This window comes from Haliaeetus leucocephalus, unplaced genomic scaffold (genome assembly GCF_000737465.1).
Source record: "Haliaeetus leucocephalus isolate CR32 unplaced genomic scaffold, Haliaeetus_leucocephalus-4.0 Scaffold473, whole genome shotgun sequence".
Lineage (NCBI taxonomy): Eukaryota > Metazoa > Chordata > Aves > Accipitriformes > Accipitridae > Haliaeetus > Haliaeetus leucocephalus.
Window position 1 is genome coordinate 5,352,775 of NW_010972909.1, and position 11,981 is coordinate 5,364,755.

General features: G+C 40.0%; 1 protein-coding gene across 1 annotated transcript in view; it reads left to right on the forward strand.

Moving 5' to 3' along the window:
* LOC104836720 (chromosome unknown open reading frame, human C12orf5) overlaps positions 1-11,501 on the forward strand; it is a 12,083-nt gene extending 582 nt beyond the window's left edge. The window contains exons 2-6 of the mRNA XM_010575442.1: positions 1,757-1,794; positions 3,970-4,091; positions 7,779-7,856; positions 10,318-10,428; positions 10,854-11,501. Of these exons, the coding sequence (XP_010573744.1) occupies positions 1,757-1,794; positions 3,970-4,091; positions 7,779-7,856; positions 10,318-10,428; positions 10,854-11,312 (808 nt within the window). The 3' untranslated portion in view covers positions 11,313-11,501. The remainder of the gene's footprint in view (positions 1-1,756; positions 1,795-3,969; positions 4,092-7,778; positions 7,857-10,317; positions 10,429-10,853) is intronic.
* Positions 11,502-11,981: the final 480 nt, after the last annotated feature.

Genomic DNA, 11,981 nt, shown 5'->3' on the forward strand with positions numbered 1-11,981 from the left:
GCGCTGTGCGCCCCGGGGGTCTCGGTGCCGCCTGAGCCGGCGCGGCTGTCCGGTGACCGTAGGCTGGCCTCTGGCGTGGCCGGGTCCGGCTAGGTACGTGAGCAAACCGATAGAGTTTGGCACTGACGGAAGGACGGGGTGGTGCGTAACACTAGTAAGCGCTGTCTGTGAGCTCTGGGGTGAGGGCTCGTGAGACCTTTCTCCTGCCAGAAGCTCTCTGGTGGGGCGAAGAGCTCGTTTAGCATTTCTACTGTTAAATGCTAAAGCACTGGCGTTTGTGACTTAGTTAAAGTTGTTAGGGTGAGGTTTTCTTTGAAGCTGCGGTGGATATTGAGAAAGATTTGTCGTTAACTAGGCTAAGTAGATCCAGCTTCCTGCAATGGACAGGTATTAGTAGTACCTAAAGTACTTAAAAAGTAGTTAACTGTTTAATTTTTACAAAACCTAAACTTTTTTCCCCTTTAGCATAATACAGTTTAATACTTGATCAGTGCAGATAGAACAATGACTTTATTTTTTTTCCCCTGATTTTCCTCCTGTTAAGAGTTACTCTTGCGTTCTCCTAAACACCTGGATCTGCTGACTTGGTGCTGTAGTTGCAGCCTAACTTACATCTGCTAGAAAAAGTGAGCCTGAAACAATTTGTTGAACTTGAAATCTTCAGGTGGGACTCTTGCAGACACTTCAGAAAGATCCCAGTTCATTTACCAGCAAGTGGTTGGGAATTCATCCCTCAGGCTGTGCTTGCGTACACTGTGCTTATCTTAGTGCTACTTGGAAAACTGCACGTTCTGCTCTTCCCCCACCTGCACCCCAACTGATGACCAGCAGGATGGACTCCATCCAGCCTGCTGCATTTTTCTCAGGAGGCTGGAAGTAGCTGTCAGGACATGGAGTGAGCCTGAAGAATTAAATTGCTGCCCCCTGTGCAGGGAAGAGTTTAAAGTGTACTAAAATACAGTGTTTTGTCTTAAAGTACTGGCCTTCTGTTATCAGTTACTTATTTGGGGCTCACCTTGAGGACTTCTGCACAGCAGTGTTGATAGCTCTCTGTATAAAAGCCAAGCAGTGCACTTGGCTTTAGTACTGCAAAAACTTAAGCACGTGACATTTCGGTCAGGTGAGGAGTCAGCAAAACAAAGTCAGCATGCTTAACTTTGTTCGTGTCAAGTTTAGTTCTTAGATTTTCCCTACTAAATAAATCGGCACATGGGTTTAGTTGCTCTTCTCTCGAAATACTGTCAGTTATGGTTTTCAAGGTAGAATATTCCAATTCCTAAAGAAGGTGATGTTCATTCTGCCAGTTTTTCTACAGCTCTGGTTTCTTATGTTCCTCTTCTTCAAGGAGTGCAGCCTACTCTGCTGCTATCTTTGATGATCTCTTGAACTGGCTTCCTTTTAAGGTGAAGAGGTCCAATTGACTAGCACAGGCTTTTCATAACAGGATAGTAGTAGATAAATTATGCTGCATTTATGATAAATTTAAGAAATTACTTCCCTTCATTTTATCTCGGGTAGGTTTGTCTTAGTAAATATGGATGGCATGATTGGGGCTGACTACTTGAAAATGGTTTGTTTTTTTTTTTATGGTAAAGTCTTCAGATACATCTTTTTGAAAAGAAGCTGTGCTGTACTCTATCTTCATTTTTCATATTCAGACTCTGCTGTCTCCTGTTGGTATCTAATATAACAGTGTTTTTGAACATTCAGTAAAATTATTGTGAGTTAATTGTTTTTTGTTTATAATCTCTTTCAGTGGAGAAACAAGATACAACAAAGACAAGATATTGCAAGGTTAGTATCAGTTATTCTGCTCGCTTGTTAGAGCTGGAAAGTTATTCTTCCCTGGAAAATGTGAAATCCTGTAACCAACTGCTGAAATGTTAAGTATTGTTACGGAATAATATTGTAAACGTTAAGAGACTTTATTTGTAAGCCAGGATGTTAGCTTGAAAGCTTTACAGAACTATGAAGATTCTAAGTTGGTCTCCACAGAATATCAACAAATGGTGATGCATTTCTGGTATCAACAGGAGTGTTAGGATAGCTCCTTTTTCTAAACAGGGGAAAAAAATTACCTGTAATCAAATAAAGCGATAGCAGCAACCGTTACTAAGGATGCCAGAGTGTCCCGTAGCACTGTGTTAAATCTCAGTAGTATGAAGCCTGGGAAAAGGGCTTCTGGGGCTCAGATGAGACGTGAGAGCTGCAGCTCTGGTGAAGAACCAGCCAGGTGCACACTTGCACGATGGAGTTGGTAAGGAGCTGCAGAAGGATGGATAAAGATCATGTTGTAAAGGAGGCTATTGCCTTAGCAAGGTAATCTGTCACTTGCAAAAAAAGCCTACATTTGAGCAAGGAAGAATGAAAAGTAAAGATTGTTTAAATGCTCGGATTATTCAATCCCAGCTCTTTCTAGGAAGGCAGTCTTTAGACACAACATTTAAAACCAGACTTCTCCTTAGTGACTACTGACTTGTACACCCAGAGCTGAAAACACTGAGCTGCTTGGATGTCTGTTGTAGGAAAACCGAGGCTCACCACTACAAGGAACCTAGTGGTGCGGTACTCTGAATAAATAAGCTTTATACAGTGTGATGTGCTGTGAGGAATAATCATGCCTCCAGATTTTCCTACCTCTGTTTTGACATTGCAGTTTACAGTTCTTGCAACATGGCTTTGTGCTTATGATAAAGTGAATAAAAAATATTCCCCTGCTTTATGTTCTTAAAAGTACTAATGATGTCTTTTAAATTCCTAGCCCTCTGTGTCAAATGACATGTAGTAGATTCCTCTCCCCTCTCCAGTGTAGAAAGTGAACATTGCCTTGTGTTTTGAGAGGTGTAAGACCTATACCAGCATGGTGGGGTCTGAGGTCTCACATGGCTGAATTACAGATGAGGTGCTCAGAACTCAAGTTCTGGACTTCTGGTGTCCTGTCTTTTGCTGTTGGAAGCATATAAATGGTTGTGCATTTGCTTGGTGAAAATTGCTATTGTCGTTGTTCTGGATCTGATGAGAATTGCACACTCTCTGCTTTGACTTCCTACAAAAGTAAAATAGGTGATACAAGTGTGGACATAGCAATTTGTTACAGGTTTGTCCGTCTGCCACAGTTCTTGGTTCTCCTACAGACTCTCTGAGCTGTGGCAGGAGCACACCTATTTCATTCAAGTTGGATTACCAAAGTGCTGGTTCTCTCTACGCTGTCCTAGAGCTCTGTGACCAGCTGGTTTCACAGACTACTCTGGCTGAAAATAATTTTTGGAAGGGTTGCTGCTTTTCATCTAGGTTTGTTCCATCAACACGCTCGCCATGCAGCTGCATGAGGCATTAGTGTCAATGTGCGAGGTGGAGTAGGGGAGAGGAAGAGACCACAACAGATTGTGGTTACATCAACTGTAAAATTCTTGTGAAACTGTGTCTTTGGCAGAGTGTGCGCTGCTTTCTGCATTACACACAATCACTTCTTGTTGCCTCATTTCTTCAAGGCATTGTCAACGTTAAGGGATGGGGAGGAGCAGGCATTTCATATTTGTCAGGACTCGACTCTCCTGATGTGCATGGGTTTTTTTCCATATATGTAGTTTAGTATCAACAACTTTATCTCAATTGTATTGTCCTTTTTCTTATTTACAATCAACAGATCTGTTTACAGAGCTTCAGTTTCTTTTGTGAGATTCCTCTTGCAGGAAGCCTACCAGTGACCATTCTAAAAAGAACAAGTGATTTGAAATGACTACTCGCGTTTAGAAAACATAGGCCTCTGTTTTACATTTAAGTTTGTCATATGTATACAGTAATATAAATATAATCGATAATGATCCTTCTGTCTTCCTAGCCTGTACTCCCTTTTTTCATACTTTTCATATGACGACTGAGCAGATTCTTTATTGCTGCTGTGCTTGCTCAGCTGCTAAATGATCTAAAATACACATGTCTTAATGTTCATGGGTTTTTATTCTGTAGGTCAAGGAGTGGATGAGCCGCTCTCTGCAACTGGTTTCAGACAAGCAGATGCTGCTGGTTTATTTCTCAGTAATGTGAAGTTTACTCATGTCTTTTCAAGTGATCTCCTTCGAGCAAAGCAGGCAAGTGCTTCTTGAGGCAACTGAACGTAAATATTAGCTTCAGAATTTGGTATTTATTTGTTATTGATGATGCAAAAGTAATACAGTGATGGAGAGCCAAAAGCTATTTTGATGGTCTTAGAAGTGCAGTTTGAGTTGTGTAGAATTCAAGAAGGCCTCGACGAGTAAGGAAATTTCAATGAGAACAGCTCAGTTAGGAAGCAGTGAAGGCCAGCTTGCTTTGCAGGATGTCATGCAGTGTTGTTCTTATGGATTTGCTGTTATTTTATATGCGCATAGGTTCTTGCTAAAGAAGTAATCGGGACTTAGGGGTAACACAGACTGAAGTCAGTTTTTCTTTGAAGAAACAAAACAAATTGGCTGTGATATTGTTGTACTGTCTTATGCATTGCGGCTGTATGCTGTGTTTTTTCTGAGGAATGCAGACCAATATAGGCAAGATCAAGTTTTGCTGTAAAGTCAGTACAAGGATCATTAGATGTGCAGAGAGGTTGGATTTTGGCAGGAACATAATAACACACCTCTGGCCTCAGTGCATTATTTTAATAGGTTCATTAAAGAGGAAAAAAATGTTAATTGCTGGGTGGGATTACCTGTGATTTTGTGTGCAGGATTACGAAATACTCAAAAAATGAGGGAAACAGAACTTTTAAAGGTAGAGGCGTAGATCAGCTGCTCTAGGAAGGTCATATCTCCTGTGGAAGCTCTGTCCTTAATTCTCTCTTCTGTTACTGATGCTGTGATTTCAGGAGACATGTAGGCTTCATGTGATTGAAACTACTAAGCGATTCTTAATAGTGCTGCTGGTAGCTTGCTTTTTTTGCTCTGTTGTCCTGCTACAAAAGTCTCTGAAGCCTTGCTGTAAACCAGATCAACAAAATCTAGCGTAAATCCCCTTTTTTTTCCTTAAAACATACATGATCAACATTGCTCACCAGTTTTGCAGCACTGTCCCATAAACTGCTGTAGCAGCACAACTTGGGCAGAAAACAAACTAGAGAGACAGGGAGGGAGGAGTGTAATAATTAGGTATTTTTAAAATATATAATAACTGCCTGACAAGTCACTTCCTTTAAGTGTGTGAATGGCAGTGATTATATATAAAAATATTAATAGTGCTTTGTAACGTTCATAAGACTGTCTGTGCTATGTGCCTGCCTTACGGTAATTGTTTCTGAATGCTCAGCTGCTTGAGAGTGAGGTTGGTGATTTTTTCTTTATGTTGGAGACAGCCTTTTCCATGAGAAGCGTTTGCACTCTCATAATGTAGAAGACAGACCTGAATTTGTCCTTTGCATAAAGGAAATGTGTTTTGCCATTTGTTTGACAAGCTATCCAGACTTTGCGGAAGCTTTTCCAAAGATGTGTGAAGCTGCAGTTTCCATTTGCTTGGAACTCCCTTTTTTGGCAGCTGCAAATCTATGAAGAAGTGTCCTTTACTACGCTGTCACTTCATAGCTCAGGTATGAGAGGAATGTACAAGTTTCCTTGCAAAAGAGGGCGGAGGGGGGAAGGTTTTTAAAGAAACTGTTAGTGATGAAGTTTAGTTTTCTTTGCAATGTCTCCTGCATCAGCTGTAGTCAGGGTGTGTACTGGTTACTGGAACCAGGAGTGGTACGGGGTCCTCTGGCTACCGCCCATGGCTGACAGCTGAACGTTCGAGCCTGAGCAGGATAGGAGAAAACAGGGATGTGTGCAGAGAGTTGTACTAGTTGGGCAGGAATTCCGAGAGCTACAGGAGATGCAAAGTGAGCACGTATAGGAAATGCGGAGAGAGGCTTTGCAGGGAAGCCTGTTTGAGAGAATAAGCCTAGGGGGCAGGGTCCGGAAATTAGCAGTGTAGAGGAGAGCAGGCAGACCAGCAATGTGAAAATAAAAAAAGACTAGTTGGGCAGACTGGGCTGTGGTGTGAAGCATAACTCCCTAAGACTTGTAAGCTTAACAGAGCATAACACCAAAGTCTGCAGGGGAATATGGGGCCTACTTGTGAGATGCTCATGCCATTGGGACAAGAGCTCTGCAGCAGTGAAAGTAGGTTCAGAACTGAGACAGGCTGGGGCCTGAGAAGGATGAGAGGAAATCTTTGAGGCTTTTCCATGTGTAAAGTGGGGCTAATATCACTTCTCTCACTGTGGTACTATGAAGATTCAGGAACGTTTCTGAAACATGCTAGTATTCTAGTAATGGATGGTGTAGGAAAGGTGCGAGGAAGTTAATCTCTTCTTCAGAGCAGATTTTGGTTTCAGCATGGTAAATGAGTCACCAGCCCTGCAGGTATTTAAAAGCCTTGTAGACGTGACGCTTAGGAACCTGGTTTAGTGGTGGACTTGGCAGTGTTAGGTGAACGGTTGGACTCAATGATCTTAAGGGTCTTTTCCAACCTAAATGACTTTATGATTCTATGTTAATATTTACAGTTCAGAGTATGAGTTAGTGCTGAGTAGGTGAATATTGTCTTTTCTATGTACTGAACAAGATCTTGGTCCTGGAGAAATTTCAGGATGTAACCATTCAATTAACTGTCCTATTTATATATACAAGGAAATTGATTCAACCCTATCTGAATTTTGACACTATTCTATGACAGATATTTAAAATTGCAACATAAAGCCTTTCCTAAGCAATACATTTAATAGGTCATAAAGTCTTGTTAGTACAACAAGGCTGCTTATTATTTGCCAAAATCCAAGGAGCCTTTTCAAAATGAGTTGTTTGAATGTCAGTTTGATTGGATGTGGACATTTGCACAGGACTTCCAGCTGATATTACCAGTCACGACTGTATGTGAATCCAGTACAGCCTTCACACTTTGGTGCATATAACAACAGGAGCAGGTTAGCAGTCCTTTAGTTCCCATTGCTGGCTGTGGCAGCCAGACAGCTGTATAATACCCAACACGCCAGAACCTGTATTAGGCAATATTTTTTCCAAGGTGGTATCAGAATTTCCTCTTGATCAGTTGTCTTGCTCTCCCTGCACCCCCAAAATCACATGCTTCCTTGGAAGGAAAAAAAGATACATAGCACAAAACTCAAGACATGCAGACTGTTGTTAAAAGCAAACTAAGCCCTTTGGATTTTCTCTGTCTCTTGCCCATGCTATCAAAAGACAGGTGAATACAATAAGCTAGATTATTTTTTTTTCCCCAAGTGTATCATCCAGTGCATTTCTCCCTCGTAACATCGAGGCTGACACTTCAGTATGTTGGCAGCAAACACCCTCCTGCCTCTTAACTGTTTCAAGAGTATTTGATTTCTGAGGTGCACTTGCCAGAAAGTAATTTAATTTTTAGATGCTATGTTTTTCGCAGTCAGTTTAACTGATCAGTTTTTAGGAACGTACTGCTTGTGAGTCTGACTCAGGTACTACATATAAAGAATGTAGTTGGCGTGATTGCTTTGTGAGTAGCAGTATAGTCAAGAGAAGATGCGGCTTTTATCTCGGTAAATCAGTAAATCCTGCTGCTGCTGTGCATCTTGCTGCCCACCTTTCATGGGTGCTAAGTGTCTTCAGCTTCAGGCCATATATCCAATTCTGACAGACACTAGTAGCTGAAAAAGATTTATCTTGTTTGTTTGGGTTGTTGGGCACTACTAATGTGATTCACATTGGCTGTGGTGTTGTAAGATGGTCTAGCTGTCCCATGAGAAAACAGCCCATTGACACGACTGTATATTCACCTTTTAGACTGCTGCCACAATTCTAGGAAAAAATAAGTTTTGCAAAGATTTGGAAATCAAGTATGATGCAAGACTTCGAGAGAGAGTAAGTGCCAAAAGAGCTTGTTTTAATATTGAACACTGACCCATTTGAAAATGTGACTTACTGCTGATGGATATCTTGGCTTATTAAATGGTAGATTTAACAGTGGAGAGCACTATTTGATGTGGTTTTAATCACTGAAGAGTCAACTCTTCACATCAGGTACTATAAATTGTTTGCCTGACTGCAGAATTGTGAAGCAAAGCCAAAATTTAGTGATTAGTGCTGTAACTGTGATGTTCTAATGATTTAATTCCCTCTACATGTAAATCTTACCTTACTTATCTTAAACGTAATAAAAAGCTTAGCTCTGTTTGGTAACCCCATGTGTAAAGTGTTAAAGATGCTCCCTCTGCCTACCTGCTCAAGCCTGATGTTGTCTTTTTAGGAGTTTATACCTTTTCATTTGCACAAAGACTACTGAAAAGCTTTCTGCTGCCCATGGAACAGTCTGATTTCCTGATTAGCCTCTCTGCCTGATAACAGGTGTAATTGTACCTCCTGTCTGTTTTTAAGTATGTCTGATCAGAATAAACTTGGATGCTGGCTGTTTCTGCTAATATGAATCACCCTTCAGATGCTACTCTGAGAGTGTCAGCTGAATTTTAAATAAGGAAATGCTACAAAACCAAAATTGGGATGGCATATTGCCAGCAGGCAAGTAAGTGTTTAAGGAACAGAACACAATTGTAGCATTTCCTGTATGGATCTTCTTTTTCTGTCAGAAATTCCACTTCTTCCCCTGAAACCAGCAAGTTAAATGCCTCCCCATCTTCTTTAGTTGCTTTACCACCTGATGTTTTTTTAAAATATTATGGGTCATGATACAGAATTTTAGAAAGAATAATCTTAAGTCTCTGTTATTTTTTACCCTTTCATGGTGTTTGTATGGATGTATAGAAATGCCAGTACAGTGTCTGCGAGCCACAGCTTGTAAGTCACTGCTCTGGATGACTGGAATTAAGTTTGAATTGCATGAAAAGAGGCAAAGTCCTTTAAAAGAACATATGTTGTTGATCCTATTAAGAAATATTATTCTCTAAGTCTGGAAAAATCTTTAAGATTAGGATTTAATTTTCAGTTGTTTCAGAGCACTTATTTCTTCACATCTGTCTTAGTGTTCTTAAATTGCCAGTATTTTGCTTTAGAGAAGGGATTGAGAGGCTGAAGTAAATGTGTTTCAGTACATTTAAATTCTGAAGACTGTAATAAATTAGTTATTATGGCAGCTAACTGCATATCCACAGCAAGTGGATAGTGACATAGAAGTCAAAAAAGCCTCAGTAATGAGTATGTGTCTGTATCCTAGTAATCAACATCTGGATTTCTGTAATGCGTGTAACTGAGTGTTTGACAGTATAGCATCAGCTCTTACTTTCTCAGAAACACTCATCATAACTGCAGCGTTTTCACTGTTTTCAGACATTCCAAGGAAAGACCAAAGCTTTCCATTTGAATGCATTTTTCATCTGTTAGTGACAGTGAAGTATTAATCTTCAGAGGGAGAAGGATTAATCTGTTTTACCATTGTTAGAGATGTGCCTTGGAAAGATCTTCAAGGTCAAAAATGGTAATGCACATCCAAGTGTATCTCTCCTGTAAAATACATTACAAGTGATAAATACTATGTTTGATAATGTGACTTCTAGTGATCCAGAATAACTACCTGGTATATGTGGGTTCTTACTGCTGTTTCTTGTACGGGCCTTGCTTTTGGAGGTCTCAGGAATAAGCATGTCATTGAAGATAGTTAATTGCATGTTCTCTGAGTCCATTAGCATATGTTTTTAAGGTCGGGTTTTTTGCCACCTTGTTTTCTGAAAACACTGTCCCCAGGAGTAATGTGTGTCTTGAAAAAATGGGGGGTGGCTTTACTGTGTATTTCTAATAGGTAGAGTACTTGTGTTTTTTCATCTTTTTTTTGTCTTTTTCAAAAATTCTGATTTTAAAATGGACTCGTCCTCTGTTGTGGAGATTTCAGAGGTCTGTAGAGAAATTACTTGTTTCTTACTTGTGAAAAGTAGTTCCCTGTAGTCTTTCTGCAAATGAAAAGTAAATGGGGTTTATCCTTGTATGAACAGCTACATACAGAGGTGTTTGCAGTGTAACCTCAGTTACAAAGACACTTGAATTTTGTATGCTAAGAATGAGTGTCAAGAATGTAGGAAAAAATCTTGAGGCAAAGATCAGGCTGAAGGTAGTGTTTTGAATGTTAGTACTTTAAATGAGATGCTGCTCTTAATGTATTTCTCTACCCAGCATATATCTATGCTGTAACTTAAATAGCAGATAGAAAGATACCTCCTCCCCCAATATTGGAATAAAATGTAAAAGGTAATTAAGCCTGCATGTTACACTTGAGAATCCAAGAAAACAAAGCTGTTAAGAGATGTTTGCATTGGAAGCGGTACTGGAGACTTGATTTATCTTGCTAAACCCACTCTTTGTAACTTGCCTCTTACAGAAATACGGTGTTGCAGAAGGAAGGCCTTTGACTGACCTCAAGGCTATGGCAAAGACTGCTGGAGAGCAATGTCCTTCATTCACGCCTTCTGGAGGAGAAACACTGGATGAAGTATGGTATTTATTTATTTGTGCCCTACTTTCTAGGCCATTCTGTCGGTGCAGATGCAGCTCTTGCATACTTAGGAACATCTTATTGAGAGCTTAGCCCAACTGAAGGTAGATATTTTCTAAGCTAAAAACACTGCTTGACCTGATTACAGTGGCTGCCAAGTAGGGAATCTCTTTAGAACTAAAATATTGATTTTGAGATTGACTCCTCATGAAGCTGTCGTTTGCAGAAGGATGATGGCAATTATTCTCAACTTTGGCTTTGGAGGGCAGAGGAGTTTTTACAGTGTTCAGTAACTTAGCATTGATTTCTGAGACTTGTCTGTGATAAATGTTTGTCTTTTAATTGAAGTAGTTATATCAGATTTCTGAAAGCTGAAGTGTCTTGCATTCTTCACAACGTACTCTTCTGACCTTTCTCTTTAGGTAAGAGAACGTGCAAGGGATTTTTTTGAATTTCTGTGTCGGCTAGCTGTTGAATTGGAACAGAAGGAGCAAGACATGCATGGTGCAGCAAGCAGAAGCTCAGGAACAGCTGAAGAACAGTTAGTTTTCCCTTGGACAAACCACTGTAGTGAAGCAGAACTTAGCTCTGGTAGCGGTGGAACTTCTGAAATATTAGATGCCAATATATTAGTGGTGAGTCATGGAGCCTACATGAGGAACTGGATCGGTTATTTTGTTTCAGATCTCAACTGTACTTTACCAACAAATTTAACAAAGTCTCAGTTGTCTTCTGTCAGTCCCAATACAGGAGTTAGTCACTTCATTATAAAACTTGAAAATGGAAATTTGTTAAAACCTGAAATCACATGTGTTTGTCTTAATCAAGACTCTCACTTAGTGGATGTGGGAGCTGAATGTGTAGCTCCAAAAGTGTTTTAAGAGTCTTTGTAGGGGGAAGTGGTTTTAGGTCACCATTATACTAAGCTTGGGAAAGGTATCTGTAGTAATTACTGAGATTGACTGGAGTTATTGACACTAAACTGCAAAACTGAAGACAGGCAACTGCTTACCATCTTAAAATAACACAATTTGCATGGTCCTAGTGCCCGATATAAGTTGGCACTAGAGAAATAACACAAATGTTCTTTATGAACAGAAACATACTTCAGTCACTTGCATATCTGCTCCTAGAGTGCATATTTTTAAAAACTTCTTTTCATTAGTCCATAGTTATTTTGGCTATCTACAGGTAAAAGAGTTGGGGAGGGGAGAGGGATGGTACCTCAAAGACGAGCTATACTGTATTCTTGTTTTATTACAAAACGCTATATTGTAATATTAAACATATATGTTGTCTTAAAATAACTTTTTTGAATGCAATAGTATAACCTAAAAAGGAGCATTGCCTAGTGGAAAAGGTTTGGTACAGAGTCAGGGGAGGTGTTCCTGGCTCTGATACTAAATAGCTGTGAGACTCTGGGCAAATCTCTTTTCCATTTGTAAAACAGGGATGATGATATACCTACCTCGCAGGAATGTTTTGTAAGAAACTGTTGGTGTTGTTCAGACCTCTGTTAAAGAGTACTGTACACAAACATAACGTATTTA